This window comes from Mobula birostris, chromosome 17 (assembly GCF_030028105.1).
Source record: "Mobula birostris isolate sMobBir1 chromosome 17, sMobBir1.hap1, whole genome shotgun sequence".
Lineage (NCBI taxonomy): Eukaryota > Metazoa > Chordata > Chondrichthyes > Myliobatiformes > Myliobatidae > Mobula > Mobula birostris.
In genome coordinates, this window is record NC_092386.1 from 30692199 (window position 1) to 30713258 (window position 21060).

At 42.4% G+C, this 21060-nt stretch overlaps 1 protein-coding gene across 3 annotated transcripts in view; it reads left to right on the plus strand.

Annotated features, from left to right (window-relative positions):
* The first annotated feature begins 4301 nt into the window (after positions 1 to 4301).
* The window catches only part of srfbp1 (serum response factor binding protein 1), a 238468-nt gene continuing 221709 nt past the window's right edge, over positions 4302 to 21060 (plus strand). For 2 of the 3 annotated variants that reach the window (XR_011889516.1, XM_072281453.1), the window contains exon 1: positions 4302 to 4404. Coding sequence is in view for 2 of the 3 variants with exons in the window: in XM_072281453.1 (XP_072137554.1) it covers positions 4366 to 4404 (39 nt within the window). In the remaining variant the exon portion in view is untranslated. The remainder of the gene's footprint in view (positions 4405 to 21060) is intronic. The other variant, XM_072281454.1, reaches the window with a different exon arrangement.

Sequence of the window (21060 nt, forward strand, 5' to 3'; positions counted from 1 at the left end):
GACAAAAATTCAGCTGAGTCTAAATATTGACTTGTAAACATTTTGCATAATTTCCTTTCTGACATTTCTTTCAGGCCAAAGGAGGGATAATTTTGAGTAAGTAGCTTGCACACAAATTCCTTGTTAAAGATAGATAGATAGAAAATATTAGTGCTGGTACATACAGTACAAGACTAAATGAATTTTAAATACCACAATAAGTAATAATCACTGGCAAACTGGCCTAAATGTTCAACTTCACAAATGTGGCATTTCATATCCTCAAAATCAATTAGTGCAGGAGTTTTTAACAAAATTTACAATAGAAATGTTCATTTCACTTTTCTGTCTGTCTACTTGATCTCCCTTTCAAAGTGACACCACGGTGGCATCGCGGTTAGCATGACACTATTGCAGCTCAGGGCATTAGAGTTCGGAGTTCAATTCTGGTGTTTTGTATAAGCAGATTTGTACATTCCTTTTTGTGTGCACGTGAGTTTACTCTGGGTGCTCCAGTTTCCTCCCACAGCCCCAAGACGTATCAGTTAGTAGGTTAATTGGTCATTGTAAATTGTCCCGTGACTAGGCTTGGGTTAAGTCGGTGGGTTGTTGGGCAGCAAAGCTCAAAAGGCAGTAAGGGCCTGTTCCATGTTGTATCTCTAAATAAAGTAAAATTCTATATTTGTATTTACTTCTGGTTTTAAGAACATAACTTGTCTTTATTCTAACCATGGTAAATCCTCCCAAAGAACAACACAAGACAGAAAAAAACAGGTAGCTAACCAAAAGCTTGGTCAGTGATATTTTAAAGATGTGTCATGAGTGAGAAAGTGAAAGTAGAGATATAGATATTCAAAGCCAATAGCAATATACGAACACGTCTCCATATACTACCTTAAGATTCAGGAAAATAAAGAAATAAATAGAATATATGAAAACTACATATAAACAAAGACTAACAAATAGCAAGTGTGCAAAATAAGAAAATAAAAAATTAATAATACTGAGGACATGAATTGTAGAGTTCTTGAAGGTGAGTCTGCAGGTTGTGGAATCAGTTCGGAGTTGAAATGAGTGAAGTTATCCATGCTGGTTCAGGAGCCTGACATTTGTTGAGCAATAACTGTTTGTGAACCTGGTTATGTGGGACCTAAGGCTTCTGTACCTCCTGACCAATGGTTATAGAGAGAAGCGTGTATGGACTGGATGGTGGGCTCCTTTATGGTGGATGCTGCTTTGTTGTTTCAGAGCTCCTTGTAGAGGTACTCAATAGTGGAGAGGGCTTAGAGCAGACATTCGGAGCTTTGGGACTTGATGGTGTTTTCTTTCACTTACAAGGATAATTTACCTACCATTTATTTATTTTTCATTCTGTTGAGATGATTGCAAGGATAAATGCATTGGCTGAGACAAGGCTGGGTCAGGAGCCCTAAGGGAGAGTGGAAATGTGGTCAATGAAACTTCGTTTGAAGGATAAGCAAATAGAATTGAATTTAGCTACTGAAGAATTGATACCTTTCAGAGAGAGGAGACTGAGGTCCTTTAACATCTGCCAGACGATGCTGAGGATGTTCTACAAGTCTGTGGTGGCCAGTGCTATCATGTTTGCTGTTGTGCGCTGGGGCAGCAGGCTGAGGGTAGCAGACACCAACAGAATCAACAAACTCATTCGTAAGGCCAGTGATGTTGTGGGGATGGAAATGGACTCTTTGACAGTGGTGTCTGAAAAGAGGATGCTGTCCAAGTTGCATGCCATCTTGGGCAATGTCTCCTATCCACTACATAATGTACTGGGTGGGCACAGGAGTACATTCAGCCAGAGACTCATTCCACCGAGATGCAGCACAGAGCGTCATAGGAAGTCATTCCTGCCTGTGGCCATCAAACTTTACAACTCCTCCCTTGGAGAGTCAGACACCCTGCGCCAATAGGCTGGTCCTGGACTTATTTCATAATTTACTGGCATAATTTACACATTACTATTTAACTATTTATGGTTCTATTACTATTATTTATGGTGCAACTGTAACAAAAACCAGTTTCCCCCAGGATCAATAAGGTATGACTGTGACTATAAGAAGCATTATCATAGGTTATATTTTGGTCAGGGCTATAGAAGTATTACAGTGGGACATTAGCGGTTCAGGTCATCAGAGTCAGATAAAAGGTTGCAAAATATGCCTATAGTGTGACATTTCTCAGTATCCTCTCACTGTACACACAGTGGCCACTTTATTAGGTTCACCTTTACACCTGCTCATTAATGCAAATATCTAATTAGGCAATCATGTTGCAGCAACTTCATGCATAAAACTATGCAGACATAGTCATGAGGTTCAGTTGTTGTTCAGACCAAACATCAGAATGGGGGAGAAATGTGATAAAGGTGACGTTTTCTGTGGAATGCTTGCTGGTGTCAGTGTGGTTTGAATATCTCAGCAACTGCTGATTTCCTGGGATTTTCACATACCATAGTCTCTAGAGTTTACACAGAATGGTGTGAAATACAAAAACATCCAGTGAGTGGCAGTTCTGTGAGTGAAAACACCTTGTTAACGAGAGGTCAGAAGACAATGGGAAGACTGGTTTAAACTGACAGGAAGGCGACAGTAACTCAAATAACCACACATTACAACAGTGGTGTACAGAAGAGCATCTCTGAATGTACAACAATTCAAAGTTGAAGTGGATGGGCTACAGCAGCAGAAGACCATAAACATATACTCAGTGGTCACTTTATTAGGTCCAGGAGATACCTAATAGATTGGTCACAGAGTAGATATTCACTTGGCTAAATTTCCCCTCCCCAATTGCCTCTGGTGTGTTCAATTGATTCATATTTTAATGGTATCTATGGTGTATTATTTTCTAGATCATTTTTAATCATAAATCTAACTATTGGAAATATTGTCCATTTGGGAATGGTGATTTAACTACTTTCAAGGATGCTCAACCCTTCTTTCCACCCCAACCCCCTTCCATGATTTTTATCTTGACATTACTTCTCAGTTTTGAAAAGCCATAGAACCTTTTATTAAGAATCAAACTCACCCTTACACTATACACCCTAAGGTCATCTCTTTTATTGACCACATGGAACCTACTTGTTGCTCAGCTCAGCCAGGATCGACGGAGAGAAAAATGGAACGAGAATTTAATAAGCACACGAGATTCTGCAGATGCCTGAAATCTTGAGCAACGCACATAAAATGCTGGAGGAGCTCAGCAAGTCAGGCAGCATCTATGGAGTGGAATAAACAGCTGAAATTTTGGGTTGAGACCCTTCATTGGGACTGAAAAGAAAGGGGACAGAGGTTTCCTGAAATGAACTCAGCCAGTTCCATCATGGGTTCCATCGAGGACATCTACAAGAGACAATGTCTCAGGGACATTGCATTCATCTTCTAAGGGCTATCGCCATCCAGGCTATGCTTTCTTCTCATTGCTGCCATCAGACTTGAGGTACAGGAACCTTAAGCCTCAAAGCTCAAGGTTCATCAGCAGCTTCTTCCACACTGCAGTCAGTTCTTGAACTGTAAACACAAAATACTCTGCAGATGCTGGGGTCAAAGCAACACACACAACACGCTGGAGGAACTCAGTACGTAGGGCAGCATCCGTGGAAACGAATGCTGCCCTCCCTGCTGAGTTCTTGAACAGACCTGAAAGTCCTTAATTCTGTCTCCCTAATTCTTCTGACTATATTTCCCTAAGGGTTTTATACTTTATTTGTTATATTTCTGTTATTACAAGTATAATTTATCTTAAAGTTTATGTAATTTATGTTGTCATATTTGTAATGTACTGTGCTGCTACTGCAAAAAGCTATATCCTGGGCATATATACGTACCTATGGCAATGAACTTGAAACTTGATGCATGGTCTCGATTTGAAATGTAACCCATCTCTTTGCTTCCACAGATTCCTGACCCTCTGACGTCTTCCAGAGTTTGTGTTATGTTCCAGCTTTTATTTCTTCTGCAGTATACCATTCTATTTCACGAAACTGAATACAAATGAATACTGATATCAGGAAAAAATAAGAATGGATGTAAGTTCAGCTTTGCCGACAAACCGAAATGTCTAATTGATATTTCATAAGGGTCAGGCTCGGCCTGATACAGCTGCATACGACAGTCTTTCCTCTGTTCTTCTTAATTTATGAGATTGTTTTTTGGTGAATAATCGACAGTGAAATGGAAAAGTAACCTAATGTATCTTAATCCTATGTTTTCGCTAGTTTTACAGATCAAGGATGAAAGATTTGAAACGGTTTTGGAGCATTCCATTTCTCTTGGTTCTAAACCTAATTTTGACTTCACGAGAAGCGCGGGATGCGAGCGCCGTATTTTGACTGCGTCAGCTTGCCATCGTTGTTGGAGCAGCATGGCGGCGTCAGGAGAGCCGATGAATGTTAACAATGAGGTGAGTAGGCGCAGTCGGTGAGTTAGGGTAAAGTACTACCGCGATATTCACTTCCACTGGGCTGTTTAGTATATTTTGTATCTCCTTTTATGTGTGGATTTGGCATTCGGGGACAGTAACCTAGTCGGCAGGGGAGTCAAGCAGATGAGGAGGAGCCGCATTCGCACGTCTGGTGTAACATGAATCTCTGTAACATTGGCATTTGTTTCCTTACTATTCACTGCATATTCTATATCCCTCTTCTGTCTCTGCGGGTAGTCGAGTAATGCCATGCGGCCCAGAGTTTTTCACCACATGAATGAACTTCTGTGCCATCAATATCCCCTCACCACACACACACAAACACACGCACGTTCCTGATTTCCCTCACAAACAAGAGAAGATCCGCGGCTGCTGGAAACCCAAGCAACAAACACAAAACGCTGGAGGAACTCAGCAGGCCAAGCAGTATCTGGAAAGGAGTATAGTCGACGTTTCAGCCGAGACCCTTCAGCTTGATTTCCCTTTTGTTTTTTCCTTTCCTAGATCACTTCCCAACAGTGGTGAGCAAAGCTCTTGGGGCATTTTACACTTCTAAGGTGCTATACAAACCCTAAGCTTTTGTGACTATTATTGAGGCAAAGCTAACCTGTGAGTTTGTGTGTTGTGGAATCCTAACATGCCTGTATTTATGGAATTTTCTACAATTTAATTTGATACTCTATTTTATAAACATTAAACTGCTTGAAGTAAACTGCTGTGCGAGCCTATAGAGCTGGGGTGTAGAGAGGTTTTGCTGGCTGCTCGCTGTGCAGAGCCTACTCTCCCCTTAGCATTTTGGGGGGCTGCAAAGAGTAGAGCCATCAGGACCATTACAGACGTTGCTGAGCAAGCCTCCAGGTGGCGTGGATCAAGAGACCTGACCCGTGGACCAATGCTGCTGGGACAGAAGCCAGGGCCTGATCAACCTTGGGAAGATTGTGATGTTGAAAGACCCGAAACACCTGATGACCCCAGGTTATATTATTGACATGTCCCAGCGCATCCTAGGACATGTCTCGGCATTGTAGTTTGACATTTGCAGGCTCTTTTACTTATTCTTTTTATTATCTTACACTAACTTATTTGGTAAACTTTGAGGTTAACAACATTGCTTTAAAGAAACTGCCTATGAAACAAAATTGAAAAAAGATTTTGTTTTTACTTCGGATTTTGAGTTTTTTGTACACAGCGGGTTTGGCAGCATTTTTAAGGAGAGTGGACATAATATTTCAAATCTTTAATGTGACTTCTCTTTACAGATGCTGAGGTATATTTCAAAGTTTTCTGAAAGAATTGCAAAGGAATTTTACATTCTGGCTAGGAAAATTTTGGAACAATTTACAGATGGTTATTAGGGATCATTTTTAAATAATTTTGATTGGTATACTTTGCTCCAAGATCTGATGTACTGATCCCTTGCGAATTTTCCTTCAACGCATTTTCTACAATGGCATTTGTTGCTGGTTCCAGGTCACTGTAGAAAATGATTTTGAGCCATGTGGATTGCTTCTCTGGAGTCAATTGGAATTAATCAATTGAGATTTTGGATTTAGTATAAAATTGGTCTGATAGTCAAACCCATTGTAGCCTCACTTTTCCATCAGTGCAATATCCATGGTTCCTGGGAATTTCTCTTACATCTCCCATTGTGTCCATCTGTCTGGTGGAATTTTGATTGGTCACATTAAGCTGAGCCTTGCACTTCACTTCCAGTTCATTAACCAGGTTTTTTATTTTCATTTCCTGAACATCATTTGCGTCAGTTGCATGTTGCTCCCACTTATTCTGCTAAACTATATGCATGGAGCTCTAATTTGTCAATGTACTCTCAGGTAATCTGTGTTACATCACATGAAAAATCCTTACAACCATTCCCTACCCACATCTTAACAGAATATGTAACTCGGCTGTCACCTTCTTCAAACTTTCCAGCCCTTGTTCCAGTTAATGCTTTAATTTTCTCATTCTGGAAAATTGAGTTCAGAAACCAAAAACTTGTATTTATAACAGAGCTAAAAGTGGTTAAATAATTCTACTATAATATAATATTTCTACTATAAGCCTACTGACTCTCACAGCTATCTGGACTATTCCTCTTCTCACCCTGTCTCTTGCAAAAACGCCATCCCCTTCTCGCAATTCCTCCGTCTCCGCCGCATCTGCTCTCAGGATGAGGCTTTTCATTCTAGGACGAGGGAGATGTCTTCCTTTTTTAAAGAAAGGGGCTTCCCTTCCTCCACTATCAACTCTGCTCTTAAACGCATCTCCCCCATTTCACGTACATCTGCTCTCACTCCATCCTCTCGCCACCCCACTAGGAATAGGGTTCCCCTGGTCCTCACCTACCACCCCACCAGCCTCCGGGTCCAACATATTATTCTCCGTAACTTCCGCCACCTCCAACGGGATCCCACCACTAAGCACATCTTTCCCTCCCCCCCTCTCTCTGCATTCCGCAGGGATCGCTCCCTACACTACTCCCTTGTCCATTCGTCCCCCCCATCCCTCCCCACTGATCTCCCTCCTGGCACTTATCCGTGTAAGCGGAACAAGTGCTACACATGCCCTTACACTTCCTCCCTTACCACCATTCAGGGCCCCAAACAGTCCTTCCAGGTGAGGCAACACTTCACCTGTGAGTCGACTGGGGTGATATACTGCGTCCGGTGCTCCCAATGTGGCCTTTTATATATTGGCGAGACCCGACGCAGACTGGGAGACCGCTTTGCTGAACATCTACGCTCTGTCCGCCAGAGAAAGCAGGATCTCCCAGTGGCCACACATTTTAATTCCACATCCCATTCCCATTCTGACATGTCCATCCACGGCCTCCTCTACTGTAAAGATGAAGCCACACTCAGGTTGGAGGAACAACACCTTATATTCCGTCTGGGTAGCCTCCAACCTGATGGCATGAACATCGACTTCTCTAACTTCCGCTAAGGCCCCACCTCCCCCTCGTATCCCATCTGTGACTCATTTTTATGCACACATTCTTTCTCTCACTCTCCTTTTTCTCCCTCTGAATATACCTCTTGCCCATCCTCTGGGTCTCCCCCCCTTGTCTTTCTTCCCGGACCTCCTGTCCCATGATCCTCTCGTATCCCCTTTTGCCTATCACCTGTCCAGCTCTTGGCTCTATCCCTCCCCCTCCTGTCTTCTCCTATCATTTTGGATCTCCCCCTCCCCCTCCAACTTTCAAATCCCTTACTCACTCTTCCTTCAGTTAGTCCTGACGAAGAGTCTCAGCCTGAAACGTCGACTGCACCTCTTCCTACAGATGCTGCCTGGCCTGCTGCGTTCACCAGCAACTTTGATGTGTGTTTGTGTTTCAGGTAAATATTATTGAAAATGGAGTGATAAACCACAGAGTTAACGGAAAGCATGTATAGTAATGACAGTAGTTTATAGAGGCATTTTGGGAGCTTGGACTCCAGGTAACTGAAAGCTTGGCTGCTACTGGTGGAGTGATAAAATCAAGAATGCACAAGAAGTCAGAAATATAGGACTTGTGGGGTTAGAGATGTGAAAGGGTAAAGGAAAAAGGAAACACCCCCCCCCCCTGCAAATACAGGGTCTAAAATAGAACCAGGATGCACCTGTGGGCAGAGGAGCAGTCAATGTTTCAGGTGGAAGCTGCTTCCTCAGAACATAGGGTGACTGTCAGAAGAAATAGAAATGTGAATAGACAGTTAGCACGGACCACCCCTGTGGCCATTCTGCTCAGTAAGTAATACACACAAAATGCTGGAGGAACTCAGCAGGCCAGGCAGCATCTATGGGAAAAAAGAAGTACAGTTGATGTTTTGAGTCGAAACCCTTTGGCGAGACTGGAGGAAAAAAAGCCCAAGAGTAGATTTGAAAGGTGGTGGGAGGGGAAAGAGAAAAATGCCAGGCAGTAGGTGAATCTTGGAGGTGGGGGGAGATGAAGCAAAGAGCTATGAAATTGATTGGTGAAAGAGACAGAAGGCCATGGGAGAAAGAAAAAAGGGGGGGGCGGAGAGGAGCACCAGAGGGAGGCGATGGGCGGGCAAGGAAATAACATGAGAGAGGGACAAGGGGATGGGGAATGGTGAAGTGGGGGGAGGCATTAATAGAAGTTTGAGAAATTGATCTTCGTGCCATCAGGTTGGAGGCTACCCAAACAGAATATAAGGTGGTATTCCTGCAACCTAAGTGTGGCCTTATCCTGACAGCGGAGCAGGTCATGGATGGACATAACAGAATGGGAAGTGGAATTAAAATGGGTGGCAACTGGGAGATCCCGCTTGTTCTGGCGAAGTGGTCTCCCGATCTACGTTGGGTCTCACCAATTATACAAGAGGCCACACTGGGAGCATTTTCAATAAGTATACTGTTTTGGATACTGTTGTGGGAGATGACCACCTAGGGGAATGCTTCAGAGACCAGGTTACTGGCATTGCACATGAGTTTGTGGTGCAGAAAGGAAAAAGAAAGAAGAGGGGAGCGGTAGTGATAGGGATTCACTAGTTAGGGGAACAGACAGGAGACTCTGTGGACGTGAACAGGACACCTGAGTGGTATATTGCCTCCCATGTGCCAGGGTCAGGGACATCTCGGATCATGTTCACAGCATTTTGGTGGGGGAGGGAGAGCACCCAGATGTCTTGATATATATTGGCATAAGAAGAAAAAGCAAAGAGGTACTGAAAAAAGAATTTAAAGAGCTAGGCAGAAAGTTGAGAAGCGGGACTTCCAAGGTAGTAATTTCTGGTTGCTGTCCTTGTCACATGCCATTGAGGGTAGAAACAAGATGATTTGACAGATTAATGCATGGCTGAGAAGGGGCTTCAGTTTCTTGGATCATTGGGATCTCTTCTGGGGGAGGTATGACCTGTACAAAAGTGATATGCTGCACCTGAACCTGAGGAGTACCAATATTCTCGTGGGCAGGTTTTTTTAGGGTTGTTGGGGATGGTTTAAACTAATTTGGCAGGGGGTTGAGAACTGGAGTGAAGGGACTCAGGATAGGATGAATGGTAAAAAAGCAAAAAGCAGTCAGACTGTCAGGAAGGGCAATCTGATAATAGGACAAAATTGCAGCCATCGGGGTGAGTATCAGTGCATTAAGGATGCAGAATCAAAAAAGGTAGCAAATACAGTACTTAAGTTGTATCTCAGTGCAGTATTAAGAAATAAGGTGGATGATCTTGTTGCAGTATTACAGATTGTCAGGTATAATGTTGTGGCCATCACTCAATCATGGCTGAAGGATGGATGTAGTTGGGAACTGAATGTCCAAGGTTACACATTTATCAGAGGTATAGGAAGGTAGGCAGAAGGGGTGGCATGGCATTGCTGGTTAAAAAAAATGGCATCAAATCAGTAGAAAGATGTGACATAGGATTGGAAGATGTTGAACCCTTGTGAGTTCAGTTAAGAAACTGCAAGGTTAAAAGGCAGTTGTATACAGGCCTCCCAACAGTAGCTGGGATGTGGACTACCAGTTACAATGGGAAATAGAAAAGATGTGTCAAAAGGGCAATGTTATGATAGTCGTGGGAGATTTCACATGCAAGTCCATTGGAAAATTCGACCAGTTTTATTATCACTGGCATGTGACGTGAAATTTGTTAACTTAGCAGCAGCAGTTCAATGCAATACATAAAATAGAAGAAATAATAGATAAGTAAATCTTATTCAGTAGACTTTATCCAGTGTATGTATAAATCTATTGAATAGATTAAAAATAGTGCAAAAAAACAGAAATGCTATATTTTTTAAAAAGTGTGAGGTAGTGTCCAAGGGTTCAATGTCCATTTAGGAATCAGATGGCAGAGGGGAAGAAGCTGTTCCTGAATTGCTGAGTGTGTGCCTTCAGGCTTCTGTACCTCCTACCTGATGGTAACAGTGAGTAAAGGGCATGCCCTGGCTGCTGGAGGTCCTTAATAATGGACGCTGCCTTTCTGATACACAGCTCATTGAAGGTGGCCTGGGTACTTTGTAGGCTAGTACCCAAGATGGAGCTGACTAGATTTACAACCCTCTGAAGCTTCTTTTGGTTCTGTACAGTACCCCCCCCCCCCCACCATACCAGATAGTGATGCAGCCTGTCAGAATGCTCTCCATGGTATCTCTACAGAACTTTTTGAGTGTATTTGTTGACATACCAAATCTCTTAAAGCTCCTAATAAAGTATAGCTGCTGTCTTGCCTTCTTTGTAACTGCATTGATATGTTGGGACCAGGTTAGATCGTCAGAGATCTTGACACCCAGGTACTTGAAACTGCTCACTCTCTCCACTTCTGATCCTTCTCAGGATTGGTATGTGTTCCTTTGTCTTACCCTTCCTGAAGTCCACAGTCAGCTCTTTTGTCTTACTGATGTTGAGTGCCAGGTTGTTGCTGCGGCAGCATTCCACTAGTTGGCATATTTCACTCCTGTGCGCCCTCTCGTCACCACCTGAGATTCTACCAACAACGGTTGTATTGTCAGCAGATTTATAGATGGTATTTGAGCTATGCCCAGCCACTCAGTCATGGGTAAGTAGAGAGTAGAGCAGTAGACTAAGCACACACTCCTGAGGTGCACCACTGTTGATAGTCAGCAAGGAGGATATGTTATCACCAATCCGCACAGATTGTAATCTAGGACAAAGATTGTAGTCACCGGTTAGGAAGTCGAGGATCCTATTGCAGAGGGAGGTACAGAGGCCCAGGTTCTGTAACTTCTCAATCAGGATTGTGGGAATGATGGTATTAAATGCTGAGCTATATTCGATGAACAGCATCCTGATGTTTGTGCTTATGTTGTTCAGGTGGTCTAAATCCATGTGAAGAGCTATTGAGATTGCATCTGCCATTGACCTATTGTGGCGATAGGCAAATTGCAATGGGTCCAGGTCCTTGCTGAGGCAGAAGTTCAGTTTAGACATGACCAACCTCAGGTTTGTCGTAGATCTCGAGCGTGTGCTTGTTGAATACCTACGAGATGGCTTTTTAGGGCAGTTTGTCGTCGATTCTACTAGGGGATCAACTATACTGGATTGGGCATTATGTCATGAACCGGAGGTGATTAGGAAGTGATCACAATATGATTAAGTTCAATTGAATTTTAATAAGGAGAAAGTAAAGTCTAACATAGCGGTATTTCGGTGGAGTAAGGGAAATTACTATGGTATGAGAGAGGAGTTGGCCAAAGTAAATTGGAAGGAGATGCTGGCAGGGATGACAGCAGAACAGCAGTGGCATGAGTTTCTGGGGAAAAATGAGGATGGTGCAGAATAGATGTATTCCAAAAATAAAGAAATACTCAAATGGCAAAATAGTACAACCGTGGATGACAAGGGAAGTCCAAGCTAATGTAAAAACAAAAGGGAGCGCATACAACGAAGCAAGAATTAGCCGAGGATTGGGAAGCTTTTTAAAAACCTACAGAGAACAACTGAAAGAATTATTAGGAGGGAAAAGAAATATGAAAGCAAGCTAGCAAACAATATCAAAGTGGATAGTAAAAGCTTTGTATGTTTAAAAAAAAATTAAAGAGAGATGAGAGTGGATATAGAACTACTGGAAAATGAGGCCAGAGAAGAAATAATGAGGGACAATGAGATGGCAGATAAACTGAATGAGTATTTTGCATTAGTCTTCACTGTGGAAGACATTAACAGTATGCCAGAAGTTTAAGGGTGTGAGGGACGAGGACTGAGTGCAGTTACTATTACAAGGGAGAAGGTGCTCAAAAAGCTGAAAGACTTAAGGGTACATAAATCACTCAGACCAGATGAACTGCACCTTAAGGTTCTGAAAGAAGTAGTTGTAGAGATTGTGAAGGCATTAGTAATATCTTCCAAAAATCATTGGACTCTGGCATGATCCCAGAGGACTGGAAAATTGCCAATGTTACTCCACTCTTTAAGAAAGGGGAAAGGCAGCAGAACGAAAATTGTAGACCAGGTAGCTTGACCTCAAGTGGTTGGGAAGATGTTGGGAGTCAATTGTTAAGGATAAGGATGTGGAGTACTTGGTGACACAAGGCAACATAGGACAAAGTCAGCATGGCTTCCTTAAGGGAAATCTTGCTTGATGAACCTGTTGGAATTCTTTGAGGTGACCACAAGTAGGAAAGATAAAGGGGATACAGTGGATGTTGTATATTTGGACTTTCAGAAGGCCTTTGAGGTTGCTTACCAAGTTAAGAGCCCATGGTATTACAGGAAAGTTACTGGCATGGTTCGAGCATTGGCTGATTAGTAGGAGGCAGCAAGTGGGAATAAAAGGATCCTTTTCTGTTGGTTGCCAGTGACTAGTGGTGTCCTGTAGGGGTTGGTGTTGAGACTGCTTTTTATGCTGTATATCAATGATTTAAATGATGGCATAGATGGCTTTGTTGCCAAGTTTGCAGAACAATGCAAAGATTGGTGGAGGAGCAGGAAATCTTGAGGAAGCAGTTAGGCTACAGAAGGACTTAGACAGATTAGGAGAATGGGTAAGAAACTGGGAAATGAAAAATAATGTTGGAAAATGCATGATCATGCACCTTGGTAGTAGAAGTAAATGAGCAGACTATTTTCTAAATGGAGAAAATCCAAAAATATGGGATGTAAAGAGACTTGGGAGTCCTTGTGCAGAACACCTTCAAGGTTAAATTGCAGATTGAGTTGGTGGTAAGGAAGGCGAATGCAATGTTGGCATTCATTTCAGGAGGTATAGAATACAAGAGCAGGGATGTGATGCTGAGGCTTTATGAGGCACTGGTGAGGTCTTACCTTGAGTATTGTGGACAGTTTTGGGCTCCTCATCTAAGAAAAGTTGTGTTGGCTTTGGAGAGGGTTCAGAGGAAGTTCACAAGGATGATTCTGGGATTGAAAGAGTTACGTTTGATAGCTCTGGGTCTGTACTCGCTGGAATTTAGAAGGATGGGGGGGTAGAATCTGATTGAAACCTTTTGAATGTTGAAGGACCTAGACAGCGTAGATTTGGAAAGGATGTTTCCCAGCGTGGGAGAGGCTAGGACAAGAGGGCACAGCCTCAGGATAGAGGGGCGTCCATTTAAAACTGAGATGCAGAGAAACCTCTTTAGCAAGAGGGTGGTGAATTTGTGGAATTTGTTACCACAGGCAGCTGTGGAGCCCAGGTTGTTAGGTGTATTCAAGGGAGAGTTTGATAAAGATGGGGGTGAGGGGTCACTCCCTCCAACAAGCAGTCAAGTCCTTGTCAAATGTAGCAGGAGAAAGCAGCAATTGGATTTGGATTAAAAGGAAAGACTAAGCAACTGGGCTGCAAGATGAAGACAGGAGGGTATGGAACTGAGGGGAGGGGGTGTCTGGGACGCCAGCTAGCACCATTGAGCCATCTGGAGATGTCGTGGGCTTATTAACGAAACGTCAAAGAAGGAGGGTGTCCACCTGATGACCCCAATGACGTACCTACCCTCCCTCCTTGTCACCACTCCAAACCCACTGCCAACATCGAGAGTGCCGACTTACCATAGGGATTGAAATATCAAGTCCTAGTAGCTCTACTATTGATTGGACACAGCATCAAAGGTTATGGGGAGAAGGCCAGGGAGTAGGGCTGAGGAGGGGGAAAATGAACAGCCATGATTGAGTGACAAAGCAGATTCAATGGGCCAAATGACCTAAATCTGCCCCTGAGTTTTATGGTCTTGTAAGAAAAGAAGCTTTTTAAGCTGCAGGGAGGGGTGATGTCTCAGGTAGAGTAAAACTAAGGAGGTAAACTGCAGACAAAGTTATCAGGCTGGTGACGGAATTGGAGAAGTGAGAATATAGACAAAAGAATGTAGGAGTTGTGAAATGTACAAAGACATGCCTGGCAGGTCAGACTAGGCACATTTTCCACTCCTAGGGGGAGAAGTGGAAAATAAAACAAATAAGTTGAGGTAATATCACAGGTACCTGAAGTTAAATCCCTGAGGAATCCCAGTTTTAGAATTCAGGAAGGTGAAGTGCTGTTCATCAAGCTTGTGTTGGGCCTGCTTGTTGTATCATAGAAGGCCACAGACCAACAGGTCAGAGTGTCACTGGAGTGTGAGAGTTATGGTGGCAGGTAACAGGAGGCTCAGGGTCACCCCTGCCGACTGAACGCAGATGCTCAGCAAAGTGATAGGCCAGTATGCATTTGATTTATGTATTGCATTGAACTGCTGTTGCTAAGTTAACAAGTTTCATGGCACATGCCCGTGATAATAAACCTGATTTTGATTTCTCCAGTATAAGGAAGACAACATTGTTAACATTAAATGGAGTAAACGAGACTGGAAGAAGAGCAAGTGAATTAATTCATTCCTGTTTTCTTTGTTGCTAAATCCAAGATGTTTCTCCCACTGTAATGGGTAAACTAGTGCCTCTGAACATTAAATGTTTGTAAATAGATTTATTCTTGAATTGAACAGTTGAATAGCGTAATAGTATAGATCTCTGTCCTAACACATTTGTGTTTGTTTCTGGTTGATATGCCTTCTGAAATAACAACTAGTTGAAGTCTTGCAATCAGTTTAGTTTATATTAAAAATGTTTTTAAAATGCAAATTGAATGTTACAGGAATTGAAGGATTAAGGTGAGCTGTACTTGTCACATGTACCTCAAACCATGCAGTGTTTGCATCAACAACCACCACAATCTGAATAGGTGCTGGGGTAGCCTGCACACATTGTCAGCATAACGTGTCCACAACTTACTAACCTAACCCATACGTCTTTGGGCTGTGGGAGGAAACCCACGCAGTCACGAAGAGAAGGTACAAGCTCCTTACAGCGGCTGGGATTGAACCCTGATTGCTGTTATGCTAACCACTTTGCTACCAGGCTACCCCAATTCTTTAAATTATTGGCAAGAAATTATTACAAAATATATAAAGATTATTGAAAGGCGAAATGTTTAAGGGGAACAGGAGGGGAATCCTCTTCACTCAGAGAGTGGTAAGAGTGTGGAATGAGCTGTCAGCGCAAGTAGTGGATGCAATTTCAATTTCAAAGTTTAAGAGAAGCTTGGGTAGGTACATGGGTGATAGTGGTATGGAGGGCTATGGTCCGGGTGCAGGTTGATGGGACTAAGCAGTTTAAATGGACTAGATGGGCCAAAGGGCTGGTTTCTGTGCTATAGTTTTCTATGACTCAAGTTTAATACTATATGAAATGCCTGGGTTTGTTATCAGTTCCATTGGCCAACTGTGTAGTTTTTCTTTTGCACAACTTGCATTGTAAGTGAGGTATGTTGTGTGTTGGCCTCCGTCGGTCAGGGTTGACCATGTATATTGCGTCCTAGCTGTCTAGATATACAAGCCTGGGCAATACGATGTGGAGAGCAAGCAGTTGTTCATTTAGCTAGCTCCCCCCTCTCCACTCAACTGATGAACCGAAAGGAATGGCAGAGACCGATACAGTTTGGTACCGGCAGCATCACAGGAGTTGCCAGTCAGCATTAAACTCAATGTAGGACTGCATTAGGGAATCTAGCTCCGGTTTTTTCCCATCTGGGTTTACTCCCAAAGCCTTCCCCAAAAGTGGGTATAGCAGCAGGCAGCAGAGGCTTGAGAACAGTTTTCCTTCTCCTAGTTGAGCTGCTAACCACAGCTGATGAGCCCCATCTGCCCAAAGCAACTAGTTTTAAGGCTCCAGTAACCCGTTTTGCCCCTTCTCCTGCCAGTAGAAATGGTTCTGCTGGGCTTATTAGCTAAACCACACATGAAGGCTAGGAGCTGGACTTGGTTGTCAGAGGCTATTTGAGGCACACCATTTGGAGCAATTAATAGGTAGTGGGGGCTGTCCCCGTTACCACCCCTGGCTACGACAACCTTAAGGAATCTATTCAACAGTTGCTGCTTGACTACTAAGTTCCTACAATTGTATTTTATTTTGCTCCAGATTCCAGCATCCGCAGTTTCTTTGTATTTCTAGAGTTAACATTTCTCCTTCCATGTTGAGTACTGGCTTGTTGAGTATTTCCAGCTTTTCTTTTTGTTATATCATCACTTGTGGCCATGTTTTGGGCAATGATGGTGAAACAGAATGATGTATTTAATGAATGAAGATACCAGAATATTAGCAAGAGAAATCAAAACATAATGTTATCACTCATACCTTCTGGCTTGGATTGGGTAAGACTTAAAGAATATAATTAGCAGAAAGATCATAAGACGTGCAAAAAGTTATCACCTTAGCTAAATTTTAGTCCGTCTTAAAACTCACAACTATCCACAGATTGAAAGCATTGACTGGTGCATTCTGTTGAAGTACAATGAACAACTGATGATCCACTGAGATTTAAATGTCCACAAGCCAACAAAGAATGTTATGAGATAAATCCAGAGTAGGCGCACTGAAGAGTGAAGAGATAAACAGCTCTGTGTTGAAATTTTGACGCGCTGTAGTGCGTTAAGTTCATCAAAGCTTGTGTTTAGAATTAGTTGTGTCAAAGTTCTAGATCTGGAAATGATAAACAACGGGGGGAAAAAAACGGCTGAAGTGGCCTTTAGCCCACTGAGTCCATGCTGCCAATCAAGCACACACATCAACTCAAACCATGTTAAATGCTAGTCCCATTTTATTCTTGTGTTCTGATAAACTTTCCCCAGATTCTACCAGTCTACATATTGAAATGTGGGAGGAAGCTTGGGTGCATCCGGAGGACACCCAGGTGGTCTTGGGGATAGCATGCACCCTGACTGGATCCGAGGTCAGGATTAAATCTTTGCAGCTGGAGCTGTGAGGTGGCAACTCTGCGAGTAGAAACACTTTACTGCTTTTGGGTTGGATCGACAATGATGACCTTAAAACCGATTGAAATGAAACCCAACTGGTTCAAAAACATCCTCACAAAAGGAAATTTATCATCCTTGAGTAATCCTTCTTCAAGACTGCAAGCTTGCAGTGAAGTTGGTTAACTCTAAACTTCTTTACAAATATATTAGAAACTCACCTACCTCAGGGAAGTTAGGAATGCGCTGTCTCCATTATTTTAGAAATAAGATTATGTGATTTTGTTCTGAGACATAACTTAGAACATAAAATATCATTGAAGAAATTACCACATCTACCAATTCTTCTATTTATTATTATTCCTTGTACCAGAGGGTATTAGAGGATGAATAAGCAGGGTTGTGAATACCTGCAAATTGAAGAACACATAACAGCGTGGGGGATCAGAGTTGGTACTGGATGGGAGCAGATTATAACTGGTGCTACATACTGCAATTTCCCATCTGAGCAGCTAAACAAAACACATTGAGGTGTCTTTAAGTTCCTGGTCATCACCATCATGGAGGACCTATCCTGAACCCAGTGCACTGATGCAATCAAGGTGGAGAACATTCTGACTTGATGCAATACAGACTGGTATGAAACCTCTTGATTGTAAGAGGCTGTAGGGTGTTATGGACTCAGCCAGTTCCATGGGCAGAACCCTCCTGATCATCAGAATCAGTGGCATGTGCTGGGAAATTTGTTAACTTAGCAGTAGTACAATGCAGTACATGATAATACAGAAAGGAAAAAAAGATAAATCAATTTCAGTAAGTATATTAACGTAGATTGAATAGATTAAACATTGTGCAAAAACAAATAATATCTACATTAAAAAAAAGTGAGGTGGTGTTCATGGGTTCAGTGTTCATTTAGGAATCGTGGTAGAGAGGAAGAGCTGTTCCTGTCCTGAATCACTGAGTGTGTGCCTTCAGGCTTTCTACCTTCTTCCTGATAGTAACAATGAGAAGCGGGTATGTCCTAGGTGATGGTGCTCCTTAATAATGGACATCACGAATCTTAGGCACTGCTCCTTGAAGATGTCTTGGATACTAAGGAGGATAGTACCCAAGATGCTGCTGACTAATTTTACAACTTTCTGTAGCTTTCAGTCCTGTGCAGTAGTGCCCCCCCCATACCAGACAGTGATGCAGCCTGTCAGAATGCTCTCCACTGTACACCTATACATTGTGTTAGATAAGTGTCTTAATTAACAAACCATATCTTTTCAAACTCCTGATGAAGTATGGCGACTGTCTTGTCTTTACAGCAGCATTGATATTTGGGATCAGGTTAGATCCGCAGAGATCTTGACACCCAGGAACTTGAAATCACTCACCATTGAAGATATCTTAAAGTGGTGATGCCTCTGGAAGGCAGCATCCATCATTAAGGACCCTCTCCATTTGGAGCATGCCCTCTTCTTGTTACTATCATCAAGGAAGAGATATAAAGTCTGGTGACTCTCACTCATTGATTTAGGACCAGTTTCTTCCCATCTGCCATCAGATTTCTGGGTGGTCTGTTTACCTCATTATTCCTTTTGTGTGTGCTAATTACTTAATTTTGTTAATTATAGATTTTTATATCTTTGAACTGCGCTGTTGTTACTAAACAACAAATTTCATGTCATGTCAGAGATAGTTCTGATTCTCAATATCGAGCCAGTTAAGTTCATTTTCTAATACAGGTCCACAATCCCTTATCTGAAATTCTGAAATCCGAAAAGCTCCAAAAACCGAAGTTTTTTTTCGTGGAGTGTGTTGTAACAAGGCTTGTTTGTCGTGCCAACAGCGGATGTCACTCGGGTGTGACGTGGCAGCACCAGCAGAGGCCGCCAGACGTCAGTTGTGGCTCAGCACTCGTACTGGTTACACGTGCATTTGCTGTTGCTGATATTTTGTGTTCACTGTTGACTTTGTGTTTAATTTCACTGTGAAAATGTCAAAAAGAGCTGCAGGTACCCCTATGGATAACAATGAGAAAAAGAGAATGAAGCATCTATCATTACCAATGAGGCAGAAAGTGGAGTTACTGCAGAAGCTTGATCGTGGTGTGTCTGTGCAGCATCTTACTGAAGAATATAGTGTCGGAACTACCACTGTATATGATTTAAAGAAACAGAAAGACAAGTTACTGAAGTTTTATAGTGACAGTGATGACCATAAACTAATGAAAAATAGGAAAACACTGCATACGGCAAAAAATGAAGATCTTGACTGTGTTGATTGAGTGGATTAGACAACGAAGAAGTGAACGTATGCCACTGAAAGGTGTACGCAATTTATCTGTGCATTATTATGCAAACAAGAAAGCATGGCTAGCCTGAGAAATGTTTTCTGACTGGTTCAATAACCACTTTGTACCAGTGGCACGAGCTCATTGCAGGCAAGCTGGACTGGAAGAAAACTAAAATTTTATTGTTCTTGGACAACTGCTCTGCACATCCCCCGCCGCACTTCTTGTGAAAAGTGATGTTTTCGCAATTCATTTGCTGTACCTGTGCACTAATCTTTTTCAATTAATGCATAAGGATACCTCATTTTTCTCTGGTGAAGTCCCGGAGGGCTGGTGAGAAGGGAAATGGGGATATCTTGGAAAATATAGATCAATGATTCTCACCTCAATGGAAAGGAAGCTACTGGAGATGAACCTTGGGGAGTAGGATTTATGAATGTTTGGATAACCATAACTTAAATAGGAACAATCAACATGGCTGTGTGCAGGGCACATCATGTCTTACTAACTTGATTAATTTCTATTCGAGGAGATGATGAAGGTGATTGAAGCTAGAGCTGTGGATGTTATGTACGTGGATTTTAGTAAGGATTTTTGATAAGTTCCAGCATGCTTGATTGAGGTACATGGAATCCATGGTGACTTGATGCTTTGGATTCTGAATTGGCTTGCCCATAGAGGTCGGAAGGTAAAAGTCGAATGGATATATTCTGACTGGAAGTCTGTGAGTAGTGGCATTCCCAAGAATCTATACTTGGACCTCACAAAATGTTGGAGGAACTCAGCAGGCCAGGCAGCATCTATGGGAAAAAATAGTATAGTCTGTGTTTTGGACCAAGATCCTTCGACAGGTATGCTGTCTGGCCTGCTGAGTTCCTCCAGCATTTTGTGTGTGTTGCTTGGATTTCCAGAAACTGCAGATTTTCTCTTGTTTATAGTTGGACCTCTCCGGTTTATGATACATATAAATGACCTAGATGGAAATGTGGATAAGTGGGTTAGTAAATTTGAAAATTATACAAAGTTTAGTGGTGCTGTGGATAATGTAGAAGATCGCTAAACAAGTTGCAGATTTGGGAAGAGAAATGGTGGATGGAGTTTAATCTGGCCAAGTGGGAGCTGTTGCACTTTGAAGGGAAGGGATTTTCCCTCTGAAATGTAAAGCAATAGTACACAGTTAATGACAGGGCACTTATCATTGATGTACAAAGGGATCTTGGGGTCTAAGTCCATTAAATGGCTACACTAAGGGAGACCTGTTAGAAATTTATAAGATTAATAAACAAACAGTATCTTTCTCCCAGGTTGAAATGTCTAATACTCGGGTGGGGGGCATTTATTTAAGGTGAGAGAGGGCAAGTTGAAAGGGGCTGTGCAGATTAAGTTTATACAGAAAGTAGTGGGTGCCTGGAATGCACTGCCGAGGATGGTAGTTGAGGCAAGTACTATAGAGGTGTTTAAGAGACTCTTTGATAGGTATATGAATATGCATAGAAGTAGGGATATGGATCTTGTACAAGCAGAAGGGTTACAATTTTAGTTTAGTTAGGTATTCGGTTCCGTTTAATTATTTTGGTGGAACATTGTGGATTGAAGGGCCTTTTCCTGTGCTGTACTGTTTTCCACACCTTCCAATTCAGAACTGTGCAATATTTCACCATTCACATAATATAATA